The sequence below is a fragment of the Panthera tigris genome, chromosome A2, assembly GCF_018350195.1.
Source record: "Panthera tigris isolate Pti1 chromosome A2, P.tigris_Pti1_mat1.1, whole genome shotgun sequence".
NCBI lineage: Eukaryota > Metazoa > Chordata > Mammalia > Carnivora > Felidae > Panthera > Panthera tigris.
The window spans coordinates 10852801-10869582 of NC_056661.1; the positions used below are offsets into that span (position 1 = coordinate 10852801).

Consider the following 16782-nt stretch of genomic DNA (forward strand, 5'->3'; position numbering starts at 1 on the left):
CCAATCAGCATGTAATCTTCATTGCAATGATGTCGGGATGTTTCCGGTTCTGAAACTCTGGGAAGTGGTTCCCAACCAGAGTTGCTCTTGGGATTTCTGTCCATGTCTGAAGAGGTGCTTCTGAATACCTTCAGCTGCAGGACAGCACTCGACAAAAATAGTTATGCAGCTCCAAGGGTCAATGGCGAGAAGGTGAGGAAACCTGTTCCACACTAAGGTTTCTCCACTGTGCACACAATTCACCAGGGACTGTAGTTGAAATGCAAATTCTGATTCCTCAGGTCTCCAGGGGCCCCGAGGACCCTGCTTCTCTAACAAGCTCCCTGGTGGTGTTGATGCTGCGGGTCCTGGATGTGGAGAACAGACTGAGAGCAAAGCTGTGGTCCTTTGTTAGGAGAAATTTAAGTTAGAATTAAAGTTGTTAAGATGGCAATACTACCCCAAAGATCTACAGATTCAATGATAATTTGAAAATAACAAAAATGGGGTATGCTTGGAAAACATTTTAAAAACCATCCTAAAATTAAATAAAAAATCTTCAAAGCATGAGCACAGGAGGCCATCCCATTTATTTATGTATTCTTTAATTTCTTTCAGGACCATTTTATTGTTTTTATTTATAAGTCTTTTGACGGCAATAAGTAACCAATCATTCACCCCAGCGAATAAATCCCCTTAAACACTGCCATTGCTATTCCATACTTGATTGAGAGATGTACAGCTTGAGAAGAAATGTAGAGCATAGTAATAAAAAGGAGAATTTAAATTTGCTTTATCATAGTCGAGGTCATCTTTGACTCCAAGGCCGTATTAAGTCATTCTCCTTTTTTGAATTTCTGTTTCTTTGTAGACTCCACTGGTAGACAAGTTTTTGATAATCAGTTTTGCCAGTGACTAATGTAAACACTGGGGACATAGAGCCTGAGAAAAGAACAGAATCCTAATTTGGAGAAAAAAGCTAATGGCCCATTATGAAACACACTGGTTTGTTCATCAGGAAAAACAGTTAAGGCAGTGATAAACAAAGGAATGACAGACTCAAAATGAAAAACTGTGGTCTCAGAGTTAGAATAGAATAGAATAGAATAGAATAGAATAGAATAGAAATGGCCTATTTGCCAAATTGAATTTATTCCAACAGAGAGGTAACAAATCAGTTTTCTTTTAGTAAAACTAAAAACATTATTATGTGGAGTGATTCTGTCATTGGTGAAGAAATTATTCTTTTTTCTTTAAAAATTTTTTAATTTTTTTTTTATTTTTTAAGGGAGAGAGACAGAGGCAAAACATGAGTGGGGGGGAGGGCAGAGACAAAGGGAGAGACACAAATCTGAAACAGGCTCCAGGCTCTGAGCTATCAGCACAGAGTCCAATGCGGGGCTCGAACTCGGGCACCAGGAACCTGAGCCGAAGTCAGATGCTTAACCAACTGAGCCACCCAGGGGCCCCTGTGAAGAAATTATTCTTAAGGAATCCAGGCAGTTCCATGAGACAAATGAGAACTCCTAATTTTCTCATATCACAGCTTGCGAATCAATTTAGAAATAAAAGAAAAAGATGAAGGGAAAAAGGTTGGATCACAGAGAGGGAAAAACTTACTAAAATGAGGAACTAAATTGTACTGAGTGGTTGAAAAAATAAAATTCCAGGAAATAAATGAGAGACACAAACTCTATGTCTACAATCTGCTTAAAAAAACAAAACACAATTTCTGAGCTAAGACTTTGAGGCTTGCAATCCTGGGAAATTCTTCAACCGCAGGACAATTGGACCTTTTCTAACTGCCATAGCAGAGAATCTCTTCAGAGCCCCCTTTATATCTTTGTTCCTCAGGCTGTAGATGAAGGGGTTCAGCATGGGCGTGACCACCGTGTACATCACCGAGGCTGTGGCACTTGAGTGGGAGCCCTGGGTAGCAGCAGAGCTGAGGTACACTCCGAGGCCCGTACAATAAAATAAGGAGACAACCAAGAGGTGAGATGCACAGGTGGAAAATGCTTTATACTTGCCCTGAGCTGATGAGATCCCACGTATGGAGGAAAGTATCTTGGAGTAAGAGTAAAGGATCCCAATGAAAGGACCACCACCCACTAAGATAGCTGCAAAATACATCACCAAGTTATTAAGAAAGGTGTCAGAACAGGCAAGTTGGATCATCTGATTGAGTTCACAGGAAAAATGGGGGATTTCCAAGCCTGTACAGAAGGACAGCCGCAACACCATTGAAGTTTGCAACAAGGAATGCAGGACACTCGTGATCCAGGACACCAGGACCAGCAGTGCACAGAGCCGGGGGCTCATGATGACCGTGTATTGCAGGGGGTGACAGATGGCCACAAACCTGTCATAGGCCATAATGGCCAGGAGGTAGATGTCCAATCCTGAAAAGATTATGAAAAAGTTCACTTGTGTGATGCAGTCCTCATAGGTTATGACTTTGCTCTGGGTCTGGATGTTCCAGAGCATCTTCGGGACGGTGGTGGAGGTGAAGCAAATGTCTACAAAGGACAGGTTGGCCAGGAAGAAGTACATGGGCGTGTGGAGGCGGGAGTCAGAGCTGAAGGCCAGGAGGATGAGCAGGTTGCCAAACACAGTGATCAGGTACATGGAGAGGAAAAGCCCAAATACGAGGGGCTGCAGTTCTGGACCGTCTGAAAATCCCAGAAGCAGAAATTCTGATATCCGTGTATCATTTCCTGGTTCCATGAGGTTGCACTGACCATGAGGAAAGACGATGGGAGACATCATTAATTTTCACCTGAACAGCATCACTCACATTGTTGCAATGCTACGATTTATATTTTGCTGTCAAGAAGTTGTAGTGAGGGTCAAACATATTCCAGGCATTGTCTAGGCAATGAGTCCGGGAAATCAAAAGCCAGTATACTCCAGTGATGGAGAATGAACAGAAGGAAATAAAAATATCAATAGGACATCAGAGGGTGTGAAGTGCTGTGAAGAGAACAAGAGGAGGTATAAAGGAGAGTGTGGATACAAGTGTTATTTTGTAATTGGTGTTCAGTCAAGAACAGTGAACAAGGCGACATCTGAACGGAGACCTCAGGGAAAGGAAGGCGGGAGCCACGGCATCTCTGGGGAAGTGTGTGCTGGCTGAGGGAGTGGCCTCTGCTAAGGCCCCGAGGATGATCCTACTTTGAGCTATTTGGGTCCCAAACAGGAAGCATGTGTAGGAAGGGGAGTGAACAGGAGGGAAATGAGAGACGGTGTGAGGCAATTTCAAGGAAATGGGCGCTGCTGGTTAACCCGCAAGAAAACAGAGTCACTCACCCACACTATGTGCTGCATGTATTTTAGACTCTACTTGCGAAGTCTCCTGTAAATTGACATCGAGCCCTCCTGAGTACTGTGTGTTGATTGAGTTCTGGCTTCTGTATTCACCTTAGAACATATTAGACCGTGTACCCCTGTTCTGAGGATGAATCCCACTCCAAAAAGCATGCACACACACACACACATACACACACCCCAAATCATTGTTTCTCTGGCTGTGTTCTTACCATGACTTCTCACCCCCAGCCCCCGTGTTTAAGTTTGGAGGGAGTATAACTCAAGCTGGCCAGATCCATAATCATTCCCCTAAACAATGTAAAATATTACCTGAATTCCAATGAACAAGCATCCCGTGAATAACATTGACAAGTCAGACTGGCATGTTCATTTTCTTTCCTGTATTTGAAGTTTTTAATGTTTATTTATTATTGAGAGAGAGAGAGAGAGAGAGAGAGAGAGAGACAGAGCGTGAGTGTAGGAGGGGAGGAGAGAGAGGGAGACACAGAATCCGCTGCAGGCTCCAGGCTCCGAGATGTCAGCACAGAGCCCGACGCGGGGCTCGAACTCACAGACCGCGAGATCGTGACCTGAGCCGAAGTCAGACGCACACCCATCAGCCTTTGATAATACAGAAAATCCCATGCAGGCTCCACGCTCGGCATGGAGACTGATGCATGGTTTGATCTCACGAACCATGAGATCATGACCTGAGTCGAAAGCAAGAGTCAGATGCTCAACGGACTGAGCCACCCAGGCACCACTGTATTCCAATTTAGTTGGTGAAGGCTGTTTCCTATAGGCTGGCACAGGTGGCTATCCATCTGAAAGAAAATAAAGGTTCCCTAGTATGCACATCTTAATTCAGAGGGATTAGAGATCTTGAAGTAAATGGAAACAGTACATTTTCAGTGAACGTGCATAAAAACGCAGATACAAGCCACAGGTGAGCAAAATCATTGTAATTAAGACAGGAAAATCAGAAGTAAGAAGATAGATATATTTAGCTATATAAAATTTAAATCATTTTGTGGACATAATATCCAACCCAAGGCAATAAACGATAATCTGTGAACTTCATTTGAAATGCTGCTAGCTGCGGAATAGGCATAGACTTTATGGACATATAATAACAATAGACATTTAACAATGAACCTGGTGATCAAATATGTACATATTGGCTCAAATTCAGTAACGGTTGAAGAAAACAAGATCTCTCGAGCTGACTGGGTTGAAATTTTTAAACAGGTAGAAACAAGAGATTCTCTAATTTTTCTGGGAGGAATGGGAACCACTGCGATGTTGAGAAAACGACCTGAAGACGCTACAAATGTGAAAACACAGATATTCTTTAACTCAGAGATTCTCAGTCTCGGCACCCCTGACCTTCTGATCCAGACTGGTCTCTGTGCTGTGTGTCCTGGGCTTTGAACGTGTTTAGAGCATCCCTGGCCCTTCCTGAGCCTCCCCCCCCACCATGTGACATCCAAATAAGTCATGTCCCCCTGAGGGACAGTGTTTCCTCCAGTGGAGAACCAGATTTTTCACATAACAATCTCAAAATATTTTTGTAGAATTGTCATAATAGCAATGCATCGAGAAAAGCTAGGAAAAGCTTTCGAAGTGTGAGTAGCACAGCCGTATCATGAAATATTATGCAGACATTGAAATAAAGAATCAGCCTTTCCCTAGTCGGTTGGAGACAAGTCCATGAGGTAGTTTTGAGGAAGAAGGAAGAGTGGACGCAGGTAGAAGAAAAGACTACCCTAAAACCTAAAGAGCGTTTATGTCGTCCACAGGCCGCCATTCATTCATCCGTCTGGTTATGAATGTGTATGTGCGCCTAAGATAGGAAGAGAACTTTATGAGAACCTCACGAATAAAGACTTCCAGGAGGAGTGAAATTAGGGCAAGTTTCAAAACAACTGTGTGAAACGAAATTATGTGAGAATCTAAAAGCAACTCTCAAAAGGCATAAAATGATTTAGTGGTATCGAGGTGGGCCACTGATTTCAGATCACACTTCCAAACACGTGGAAAGAAAAGAATGCGATAGAATCACCTTTATCACCGGGGAAGGGGCCGTATCTAAATAATAAATATTTTCTTATAAGGATACATGGATTCAAATATCCTTATGGAGGGTAAAGGTGATCTTCAGTCAAATGTAAAGAAGCCGTGGTAGTCAGAGATAAAGCAACTTCCAGAAATAGACCTTTTCACAAAGGGCCAAAAGGAACTGCAGGGAATAACAGAGATGGGAAGGCACGTGGAAATGTGTATAGACAGTGATTTGTGCGCAATGTACAAAATGTCACGTATACTCCTTTTTGTTTATAGCAAGAGTTTGCAAGTGAAGAGTATTAGTGACAGCTCAGTATAGGATAATGAAGTCAGGCAAATAAATAAATAAATAAATAAATAAATAACAAGAGAGACACAGTATAACCGAGTGACAGATTTGACCCTATATTACTACTGAACACAGTCCTATATGTCTATGTCACAGTGCGTATATGTCTAGATGTACACAGTAGAACTCAATGGTAAACGACAAAGTGGGGAAAATAACACCGAACACCCCATCCACTTCCTTTTTAGAAAGAATGTAATCAGAAATGGAAGTAGCACCTCCCCAACTCCATTGTACACATGCAAAGACCCGTTAGAGACAATGTGTAAATGAGGCAAGCAAGGAATAACTAACCCACAAACATAGTCAACTTCGTAGATAATGAAATCACTGCAAAGCAAAGCTAGGTAACCATAGTTTTTACTTATCACATCATGGCGGTCATACGAATACCCAGAGCAAGAGCACGCTGTGAAAATATATGTCTCATGAATTAATGTTGCAAGGTCGTATATGCAAGCAGTAATTGGTCTAGATATGTCTCATCAATATGGAAACGTAGCCCAGTATGCCCCATTTGTTTAATGTTTTGTTATTTATTTTGAGACGGGGTGTGTGAACGGGGGAGAGGCAGAGAGGGAGAGAGACACAGAATCCAAAGCAGGTTCCAGTCTCTGAGCTGTCAGCCAGAGCCCAATGCAGGGCTCCATCTCACAAACCATAAGATCATGACCTTACCCGAAATCAAGAGTTTGCAGCTTAACCCACTGAGCCACCGAGGCACCCCCCAGGATGCCTCATTTACAGACAAAAAAGAAATGTCCTGACTTCACTGCGCATCCCTCCATCCCTAATTTTCCTACTCCCTTCAACTGCAAAACTCATTGGACGCGTTCTACTTTTACTGGAAGTATTTCCTGCCTCCCCTCCCATCACTTCACTGGCAACAATCACCCATGTGTGGCTGAGTTCAATGTGCAATCCTTTCTGTAACATCATCCACGAGGTCATTAAGTAATCAGGCAAGCAAATGACCATAGAGATCTCCAGGTTCTGGGCTAGGCTGGTGGCTGTGTGGTGACCTTAGGTAAATGCACCTGGCTTTGATTCTCCCTAATCTTTTCCTGAAGATCCTGCCGGGTCTCAGCCTCACCTGGATGGGAGCTCTGAGGGAGAGGTCTCCTTGTGGCTGTCTGAATTCCCTCCAGATGGTTATAGGTGGCAACTAAACTCTGTCCCCACACAAGACGACAGGACGGAGGCTAGCATGAGTCTCCCAGCCAAGCTTCAGACTCCAGAAGCAACAACCAGGTCCCATCAGCCCAAGGTTGCACAGGCAGAGGAACGGCACACAGGAGATATTTATAGTTTCCTCTGTGTGTTCATGAGGCACGTTCCCCTCCTGCCTCTCCAACCTACAGCACATGATTTCCCTGGAGGACACTGGTCTGGAGACAAAGGAAAGATGTTTGGAGATTCCATATTCCCAATAGACTGTGACCCCAGTGTTAATCACTCCTTCCTCTTGAACTCTGCTCCTCCCAGAGGGCAGACATCCCCGCATCTCATCCCAACCCTGATTTCAGCTTTTCCCCCAAGTCTAGAACTGAACAATCTTTGTGGATTAGATGCCTTGGGTGTCCAAACACTTGGCTTGTGGTGGAGACACAGCTCCGCTATCTATGGAACATTCCTATTTCCTTTTCAACGAGTTCCTTTGATATGAACCCCAAGCACCATGTACCTCAGCTTCATGACACATTTTCCAAACATTTAGGAATTCCATAATATGTCACAAGTTAACAGCTGCCATGTAGCCCCTCTGTGTGAAGCATTTGTCAGTTATATAAAATATATAAAATATATTTAGATCATATTTTGCACTATGATATGAGCTTGGGATAGAAAAGTAAACAGATTCTTCCCTGTAGCTTCCAGAAGGAACCAAGCCTTGCAAACCTCTTCCTTTCAGACCCATGAGAACGACTTCAGGCTTTTGAGCCCCAGAATTGTAAGAGCATACATGTGTTTTCAAACACTAATGTAGTCATTTTACATTAGCATTAGGACTTGAACACAAACATTTGTCCAATAAAATTTTGTTAAGAACCTGAGACTAAGCTTCTCCGTTCATTCACTATAGCTCCCCCTGGGTAAAGGCATTTTGTGTTGTAATCCCATCTTTAAGTAGAAGAATTTTAAAATCAATTTGGAGATATTCGTCCTCTTTAGTTGGTAGAGAATTTCTCAGTGCATAAATACAAACGTGCTCCAGATTTTATTGTCTTTGACACATTAGCAGAAGAAAAGTAATTCATCATTTGAATGTATGTCTATTTTTTATACTAAATTGTTGTGTCTACATGTCTACATTCTTCAATTGCATATTAACTCAAACATTTATTCTTTTTATATCAACACTCTTCAAATTTCACTCATTTCCTTTCAACATAAAATAAGAGGTCATAAATGAGTCTGTGTTCATTTTTTAAATTTTTGTTTGAGAGTAAGAGCATGTGTGAGTGGAGGAGGGGCAGAGGGAGAGATTGAGAGATTGAGAGAGAGAGAGAGAAAGAGAGAGAGAGAGAATCCTAAGCAAGTTCCATGCTCAGTGTGGCGGGGAACCCAATTCCACGACCCCGGGGGAAATCAAGAGTCAGACATTCAGCCAACTGAGCCACTCAGGTGCCCCATTGAGTCCGCTTAAAATGAATAAACAAGCACACAGAACAGCAGAATCCGATCCATAAATATAGAGAATAAACTCGTGGTTGTCAGAGGGGGGAGGGGAGGATGGGTGAAGGGCAGTGGGAGGTACAGGCTTCCAGTTGTGGAATAAATGAGTCACGGAAATCAAAGGCACAGCGGACAGAATATAGTCAATGATATGGCAATGGCCTGGTAGGCTGACAGCCAGCAGCTACATTTGTGCTGAGCACCGCATAATGTACGGAGAAGTTGAATCTCTACGTCGTACACATGAAACTCGTGTAACGTTGTGTGCCAAGTACTCTCAGATAATAATATTTTTAAAAATGATTCTGTGTTGGGGTACCCATGTGTAGGTGTGTTTATTTGAAATAAAAATGTATACAGAGAAACACACATATATGCATACATACAACTTTACAGCTGAGCATTTTCTTCGAACTCAACGAAATATGTCCACACACCTCATTTATTTCTTGCAACATCCATTTGAAGTTACATTTACGGTCCCAAGTTACTTTCGGAAATAAAGAAGCTGAGGCCCAGGGAGATTACATTTTAACAATTGGATTAAGAAGTCATCAAGGTTGTGCATTTTCTTGAAGAACATCAAATAGGAACGTGCAGTAGGTACTTTAGTTTTTGTGTGGCTCCCTTAATTCATCAAATCATACATTCCGAATAGATGCAGTTTATAGCACATGATTATACCCCCACTAAATTAGTTAGAAGGGAAAAAAATCTAGCAGCGTATGGATCGGTGTGAAATATAGAGCAGAGGTAGCTGATTCATACTGAGTCGTGACAGGAGCTTTTTCTTCTCAGTAGGAAGAAAGCAAGTGTCATATATGAATATAGGAACAGTAGATGTAAATTAAAATCATTCACTTTTGATATTCTTTTTTTCCCTGTGAAACAGAAGATAAAAATGCACTCAGAAATCGAGTTAACTGATCATATACTTGTTCAGAAGAGAAGTGCCCCGTGGTCACACATGACATCATGGATGAGCCTTAGGAACAATTTAGAGTCGGGGCGCCTGAGTGGCTCAGTCGGTTGAATGTCCAACTTAGGCTCTGGTCATGACCTCACAGCTTGTGGGTTCAAGCCCTGCGTCAGGCTCGGTGCTGCCAGCTCGGAGCCTGGAGCCTGCTTAAATTCTGTGTCTCGTTCTCTCTTTCTGCCCATAACCCACTCGCATCCTGTCTCTGGCTCTCTCAAAAATAAATAAACTTTAAGAAAAAATTCAAAAAAAAAGAAAAGAAACTGTGTAGAGTCTCACAGCTCACTATAGACTCACGAGGAGATAAGCACAGCTCAGAACAATCCCCAACATACAATATAATTTGGTAATATAAGCATTACATTAAATCATTTTCTTTTAAATGGCTTGTTATGCAACAATGGCTAACTGATTCAATGATCACGGTGAACAGAAGTAAGGACAATTATCATAATCTGCTGCTGACTGTTCTTGGTATTTATTCTTATATTTGAAGCCTGCATTCATGGTATCTCTGTTATTTCAGTTTAGTTCAGACAACTGCATAGAAAACCTCTCACTGAGAAGCACCTTAGTGGCTCAGTCGGTCGAGTCTCCAACTCTTGATTTTGGCTCAGGCTGTGATCTCACAGTCATGAGATCAAGCCCCGTTCAACTTGGAGCCTGCTTAAGATTCTATCTCTGTTTCCCTCTCTGCCTCTTCCCCTCTCTCCTGCTCACTCCCCCTCTCCCTCTCCCTCTCTCTCTCTCTCTCTGAAAAAGAAACAAACAAACAACAAGAACAAAAACAACAAAACAACTACCTCTCATTGAGGTTCATTTCCGCATAGCCAGGAAAGATTGAAAATGTATGCATTATTGTGTTGGAAAACTGGTGTCCCTGATTCACATGACCAGACAGGAATGCAAGCTCCCTCTTATGTCATCCCTTGAGCATAGAAGATGAATAGAATCCTGAGCCTGAGAAACATGTATAATGGAGGAAAATGACCATTCGACACCCCTTTCATGGTTATGACAAAATTTAGAAGGAAGGGGGATATATTTCTTTTACAACAATGAAAGCAGTCATACCAAAGGCAGCGCAAAGATTTCAGGAAGAAACAAGGAGATAATTCAATAAAAATAGAAAAATGTCAATCAGTCCTTCCCCCGTTTGGATAAGCCCCCTTACACATGGCCACCAATCCTCCATACTCCAATGCATAGACGTACAGCATGAAGAATAAATATTTTAAAGAGCACAATGTGTGATTTAAAACTCCGCTTCATTGGGATGGGCACTCGATGTTGTATGTAAGTGATGAATCACGGAATTCACTCCTAAAACCAATATTGCAGGGTATATTAACTAACTAAAATTTAAATTGAAAAAAAAAATAAAATAAAATTTTGCTTCATCATATTAAAAGGCATCTAGAGTCTCAGATCATATTCTAAAGTCTATCTAAGTTTGTTGTTCCATGAAGACTTCTTTTGGAGACGCGTATTTGGTGAACACTTGAGTAAGGTAGTGACTATCATGCACATTGTGGACAACAAGGTACTAAGAGACCAGGATCCTAATGAGGAGAATAAAACCGATCTAGAAGACACATTAATATATTAAGCGTCCACTATTAAGAAGAGCAGTTAAGATACTGATATACAAAGGAGCTTCAGACATATAAGCGAAAAAACGTAGCCTCAGATATTGTTCTACTTTAAAATCATATATATTTGTCATAAAGTGTGGTGGTTTCCGTAGGTGGCGTATCAATCATGACAGTTCTTTTTGTTTGTCTGTTTCAAGTTTTTATTTAAATTCTAGTTCGTGAACATGTAGTGTAGTGTTGGTGTCAGGAGTAGAATTTAGTGATTCATCACTTACATACAACACCCAGTGCTCACGCCAACACGTGCCCTCCCTAATGCCCATTGCCCATTTAGCCCATCACCCACCCAATTCCGCCCGCCAATCCTAAGACATACAGAGAGCTAACCGGTGGTAATCGTGGCATTAAAAAAACACGTATGAAAGAAAAATGATTTGGTGTGACGCAGTCGTTTGAGAAAGATTATTTTTTAAAAACGTCTATGTTGCCTCAAGGTAAATGAACATTTCCAAATATTTCAGATCCATGGTTGCAAATAAAATTCAGAAAGTGGGAAATACAAGGGAAAAATCTGTAGGATATCAGAGAGAGCAGAGCTTCATAGAGTGACTTACATACATGGCATATGGAAGTTGAGGACGAGGAAATAAACGGAAAGAGCAATACTACATCTACAGTCTGAATAAAGACCACAGTCTCTGACCCAGAGGCTTTGACCCCTGCAATCATAGGCATTTCTTCAATATTATGACGATTGGCCATGGAAGGGTCTCCTTCCCAAAGAATGCTTTCAGAGCCCTTTTCATGTCTTTGTTCCTCAGGCTGTAGATGAAGGGGTTCAGCATGGGCGTGACCACCGTGTACATCACCGAGGCTGTGGCACTTGACCGTGAGCTGTGGGTAGCAGCAGAGCTCAGGTACACGCCGAGCATCGTACAATAAAATAAGGAGACAACCGATAGATGAGATGCACAGGTGGAAAATGCTTTACACTTTCCCTCAGCTGATGAGATCCCATGAATGGAGGAAACTATCTTACAGTAAGAGTAAAGGATCCCAATGAAGGGACCACCAGCCAACAAGACAGCTGCAAGATACATCACCACGTTATTAAGAAAGGTATCAGAACAGGCCAGTTGGAGCATCTGATTAAGTTCACAGAAAAAGTGGGGGATATGCAAGTGTGTACAGAAGGACAGCCGCAACATCATTAAAGTTTGTAACAGGGAATTCAGGACACACATGATCCAGGACACCAGAACCAGCAGCCCACAGAGCCGGGAGTTCATGATGATCGTGTAGTGCAGGGGGTGACAGATGGCCACAAACCGGTCATAGGCCATCACACTCAGGAGAAAGACATCCATCACAGCAAAGAGTATGAGAAAATAAATCTGTGTGATACAGCCTGCATAGGTTATGACTTTGCTCTGCGTCCGGATGTTCACCAGCATCTTCGGGACGGTGGTGGACGTGAAGCAGATGTCTACAAAGGACAGGTTGGCCAGGAAGAAGTACATGGGCGTGTGGAGGTTGGGGTCTGTGCTGATGGCCAAGATGATGAGCAGGTTCCCAATCACTGTGATCAGGTACATGGAGAGGAAAAGCCCAAATATGAGGAGCTGCAGTCCTGGTTCCTCTGAAAATCCCAGAAGAAGAAACTTTGAAATTTGTGTTTCATTGCTTGGTTCCATGTGGTGGAGGTGACTTCTGGGAAAGAGGGAAATAAAATAACACAAATTTGTATTACTCACAAAATTGAAATGCTACAGTTTTTTTATTTTGCAGTCCAGAAATTCCTTTTAATATGTTGTGCACGGATATGGTCCCCTTTAGGGAATCATCGCTGCCACATCTGATATACTTTTTATTGTCAATCAGCTTCTTTCCTAAGAAATCATGTATTTTATAGTTTTCCTGAGAAATGCTTCAAGTATTCAGGGATATAAATTGAGTGCTGACCAGGTTTCAGGCACTATCTAGGCAATGAGTATAGAGTGCTGAAGAACAAAAATCACTAGAGCGATGGAGAAAAAATATGTAAGCAAAGAAGATAATTATACAACTATCTTTCTGATACAATTATCTTTTGATTATCTCACCTTTTTGATGGTGAGGTGTGCTGTGAAGAAATGGAAAACAGGGATAAAGCAGAGAGCAAATAGGGCATTTTATTTTAATGGCATTTAGGCAAATTCTGTACACAGGTGGCATTGGAACACAGACCTCATGTAAGACGGAGACATAGACACAGGATTATGGGGGAAGTGTGTGCCTGGCAGAGGGAATGGCCAGTGCAAAGGCCCTGAGGAAGGTACTTGTTTCAAATGTTCAAGCGAGAAAGCAAAGCCAGCGCTGCAAGGGGAATGATCTTGAGGGGCACTGATGACAGACTCTGACACACATGTGAGGAGGGATGTGGCCTCTCTGCGACAGCTGTGACCTCAAGGCACAGGGCCGTCCTTGTCCACACTGCCTCTCCCTCGGTATTCATCGTGCTGCAAAGCCATCCCGTGAATTGACACAGATCCCCGTCTTGGTGCCTGCTCTTGACTGAGTTCTGGCCCGTGTATAGTGTCACCTTGGGATTGAGGAGTCCTGGCCCCTGTTGTGAGGACTGCTCACCCTCTACAAGTCACACATCTACAGGACACCATGGTCTTCTGGGTTGTGAATTTCCCTGTCCTCACAGCCCCCACATTCCTGGTTATGCTGGGAATGGGTACAACCCAAGGAGACCCGATCAGCCATCTTTCCCCTGCAAAGTGTAGAAATGGTTCCCAGAAATGCTAATTCTTAAGCCTCCCCTGGACCAATCACCATGGAGCTCCATACTGGAATGTTAATTTTCCACTGTGATTTACACCAGAGTAACAAAGTCTGCTCAATAAATGAAAGAGACAGAGGGTGAGATACAGAGGGAACGAAATCGATGAGGGAGAGCAATGATCTCATAAGCTGGGGTGGTCCCTGAGAGACTGTGAGGAAGAAATGTCTCCCTTGCTTCTCCCCTGGTTACATCCCCTGATGCCCAGCAAAAATAAGAGAATGAAACAAACTTGTTTAAAAGACAGATAGTGATATATTCATGGTGTACTTGTACAAAACTATATAGATAAAAATATAAATAGATATAAATATTAACATGTCCGTTTATATTATACATCAAGAAAAACAAGCAAAAGGATAAACCAATACAATAAAAAAAAAGAGGCTAGAGTGGGAGAGAGCCAAAGCATAAGAGACTCTTAAAAACTGAGAACAAACTGAGGGTTGATGGGGGGTGGGAGGGAGGGGAGGGTGGGTGAAGGGTATTGAGGAGGGCACCTTTTGGGATGAGCACTGGGTGTTGTATGGAAACCAATTTGACAATAAATTTCATATATTGAAAAAAAAAGTCAGGCATTTTTATATCAAGCCTAGAAGACATTTTCCTGTACCTCCTGCATCATTATATGACTGATTTATTTCTATGTGATTGATAGGGAATGAGGTTAGCCCCTTCTCCCTCTTCTTATGTGGCACCTTTTCATTGCTATTCCTGGGCTTTGAGTAAAGATCTCTCTCTCAAACCCAATGGACACTCTCTAATCCTCATTCTGGATCTCATCCAACATGCAAAGGACTCCCCAGACCATGCTCTGTAAATCCTGCCCACATCATGACAGTCTCAATGCTACACTGTAACATCCAGAAGAGCAGGGACTTTATCCTCTTTGTTCATTTCTGTTTTTCACCAACTTAGTTGAATATATGTTTACTATAAAAAGATATCAGGGGCACCTGGGTGGCTCAGTCAGTTAAGCGTCCGACTTCGGCTCAGGTCACGATCTCACGGTCTGTGAGTTTGAGCCCTGCGTCAGGCTATGGGCTGATGGCTCAGAGCCTGGAGCCTGCTTCCGATTCTGTGTCTCCCTCTCTCTCTGTCCCTCCCCCGTTCATACTCTGTCTCTCTCTGTCTCAAAAATAAATAAAAAACGTTAAAAAAATTAAAAATAAAAATAAAAATAAAAAAAAGATATCAGACTATGAAAAGTTATAGAATGGAAAGAATGAAACGATCCAGAAACCAGGTTAAAATAGTAGCTTGAAAACAACTGTCATAAGCAAAGTCGGATGAAAAATAAAAGCAAACTGGAACAGATAAAAATAGCAATCATTAGTAATACCGACACGAATTAATAACTAAATTGTGAAAGACTATGAAAGAATATGACATATAATGTCCCTAGAATGTTCTGGCCCATGGCAGATGCTCAGTTATTATTTGTCGAATGAATCAGGAATTAGGTCTCAGTATATAAGGACATTTACTATACGGCAAGGTCGTATTTCAGTTTCGTTGGGAAAAGATGAATTGCTAAGTAACAGCTAGAATAAATGGATATCTATCTGGAAAAACATTAAATTGGTCCCTTCCCTCAGACACATTACCGACACCAGAGGGATAATGACTTCAGTGTAAATGTAACCATACAATATATCGAACATCAAGAAAACTGCATATAACATTCACAGGTGGGAAAAACCACTAAAATAAAGCAAGAAACTCAGCAGTAAGAAGATAGGAATATTTAAATCAAGTTAAACATTTTGATGGTCAAAGAATGTTTCCAAAGTCAACTGGGAAGCAATGATCTGAGGAAATCTTTTGAAATGCTAAAAAAAAGCAGGGGAGGGGGAATAGCATATGGCCATATAATAATCAGAAAGGTCATCAAATATATGACATTTGCTGAAATTGAGGGACAGATTAAGAAACAACAGGAAATGTCTTCTTCACCCAGGAACCTGGGGAAAAAACTTAGAGCAGTGTTACATTTTGTGTGGTTGGAACTTTTCTTTTAATCTTTATTTATTTTTGAGAGAGAGAGAGAGAGAGAGAGAGAGAGCAACTAGGGAGGGGCAGAGAGAGAGGGAGACACAGAATCAGAAGCAGGTTCCAGGCTCTGAGCTGTCAGCACAGAGCCCAACGTGGGGCTCAACCCCATGAGCTGTGAGATCATGACCTGAGCCGAAGTCGGACGCTCAACCAACTGAGCCACTCAGGCGCCCCTGTGGTTGGACTCTTAAGCGGGTAGTCTTGGGGTTACACTGAATTTGCTGGTGGAAAAGTGGGTATTACAGGTTGAAGGCAGGACCTGAAAGCAGCTATATTACAAATATTCATATTTTTAATGCAGGGTTTCTACGTCTCTGCCGATGGACATCCTGACCAGAGCCTGCCCACTGCTGAGGTCTGAGTATCTTAGGATGTTTAGAGCATCCCTTTCATGATAAAGAATATGAAGGACTCTCAAAAGTGTTAGTAGCAGCCATTCTGCGAAACTGGCACAGTCGCTGACTAAACACATTCATTACTTACGCAAGCAAATAAACACAGTGATCACTTGCTCTGGACTAAGTTGAATTGGCCCCCAGGTGATGATGGATTAATGTTCTCGGACAACCCTGTCATCCACGGCGCACGGGGCTGTTGGACTCACCTGGCTGGGTGTCTGGCGGGAAGGTCTCCGCGTGAAACTGAATTCCTCCCAGGACAGCAGGTAACAGGGACGAAGGCTCTGTCCTCAGCGGAGACGGCAGGGGGGAGCGAAGCATCAGTCCCCAGCCAGAATTAGGACTCAGAACGAACAGACCAAAACCACTCGCCTTCCTGTCCAAGGTCGCACAGGCTGACAGGAGACCAGAGGGTATTTACACCTCCCTGTATCTGCTCATTAGGCGCATTTCCCTCCTTAGAGGTTACTCCAACCCCTAAGCGTATGATTCCCAATGGAAAGCTGCTCTGGACATAAAGGATTTCTTCCTGATGAATCTCAGTTCCCAAAAGA

General features: G+C 42.5%; 2 protein-coding genes across 2 annotated transcripts; both read right to left on the minus strand.

Moving 5' to 3' along the window:
- Nucleotides 1–1716: 1716 nt before the first annotated feature.
- On the minus strand, nt 1717–2706 carry LOC122236011 (olfactory receptor-like protein OLF4). The gene has a single exon (XM_042976886.1). It carries the CDS (start codon nt 2704–2706, stop codon nt 1717–1719), a length of 990 nt encoding a protein of 329 aa, XP_042832820.1.
- An 8967-nt stretch (nt 2707–11673) lies between these two features.
- LOC102950126 (olfactory receptor-like protein OLF4) lies at nt 11674–12642 on the minus strand. The gene has a single exon (XM_007093065.2). The coding sequence runs from the start codon at nt 12640–12642 to the stop codon at nt 11674–11676; it is 969 nt and encodes a 322-aa protein (XP_007093127.2).
- Between the last annotated feature and the right edge of the window lie 4140 nt (nt 12643–16782).

What these genes read in the sequence shown, in the direction of transcription:
- LOC122236011 (XM_042976886.1), bottom strand. Translation starts at nt 2,706, where the DNA reads ATGGAACCAGGAAATGATACACGGATATCAGAATTTCTGCTTCTGGGA.
- LOC102950126 (XM_007093065.2), bottom strand. Translation starts at nt 12,642, where the DNA reads ATGGAACCAAGCAATGAAACACAAATTTCAAAGTTTCTTCTTCTGGGA.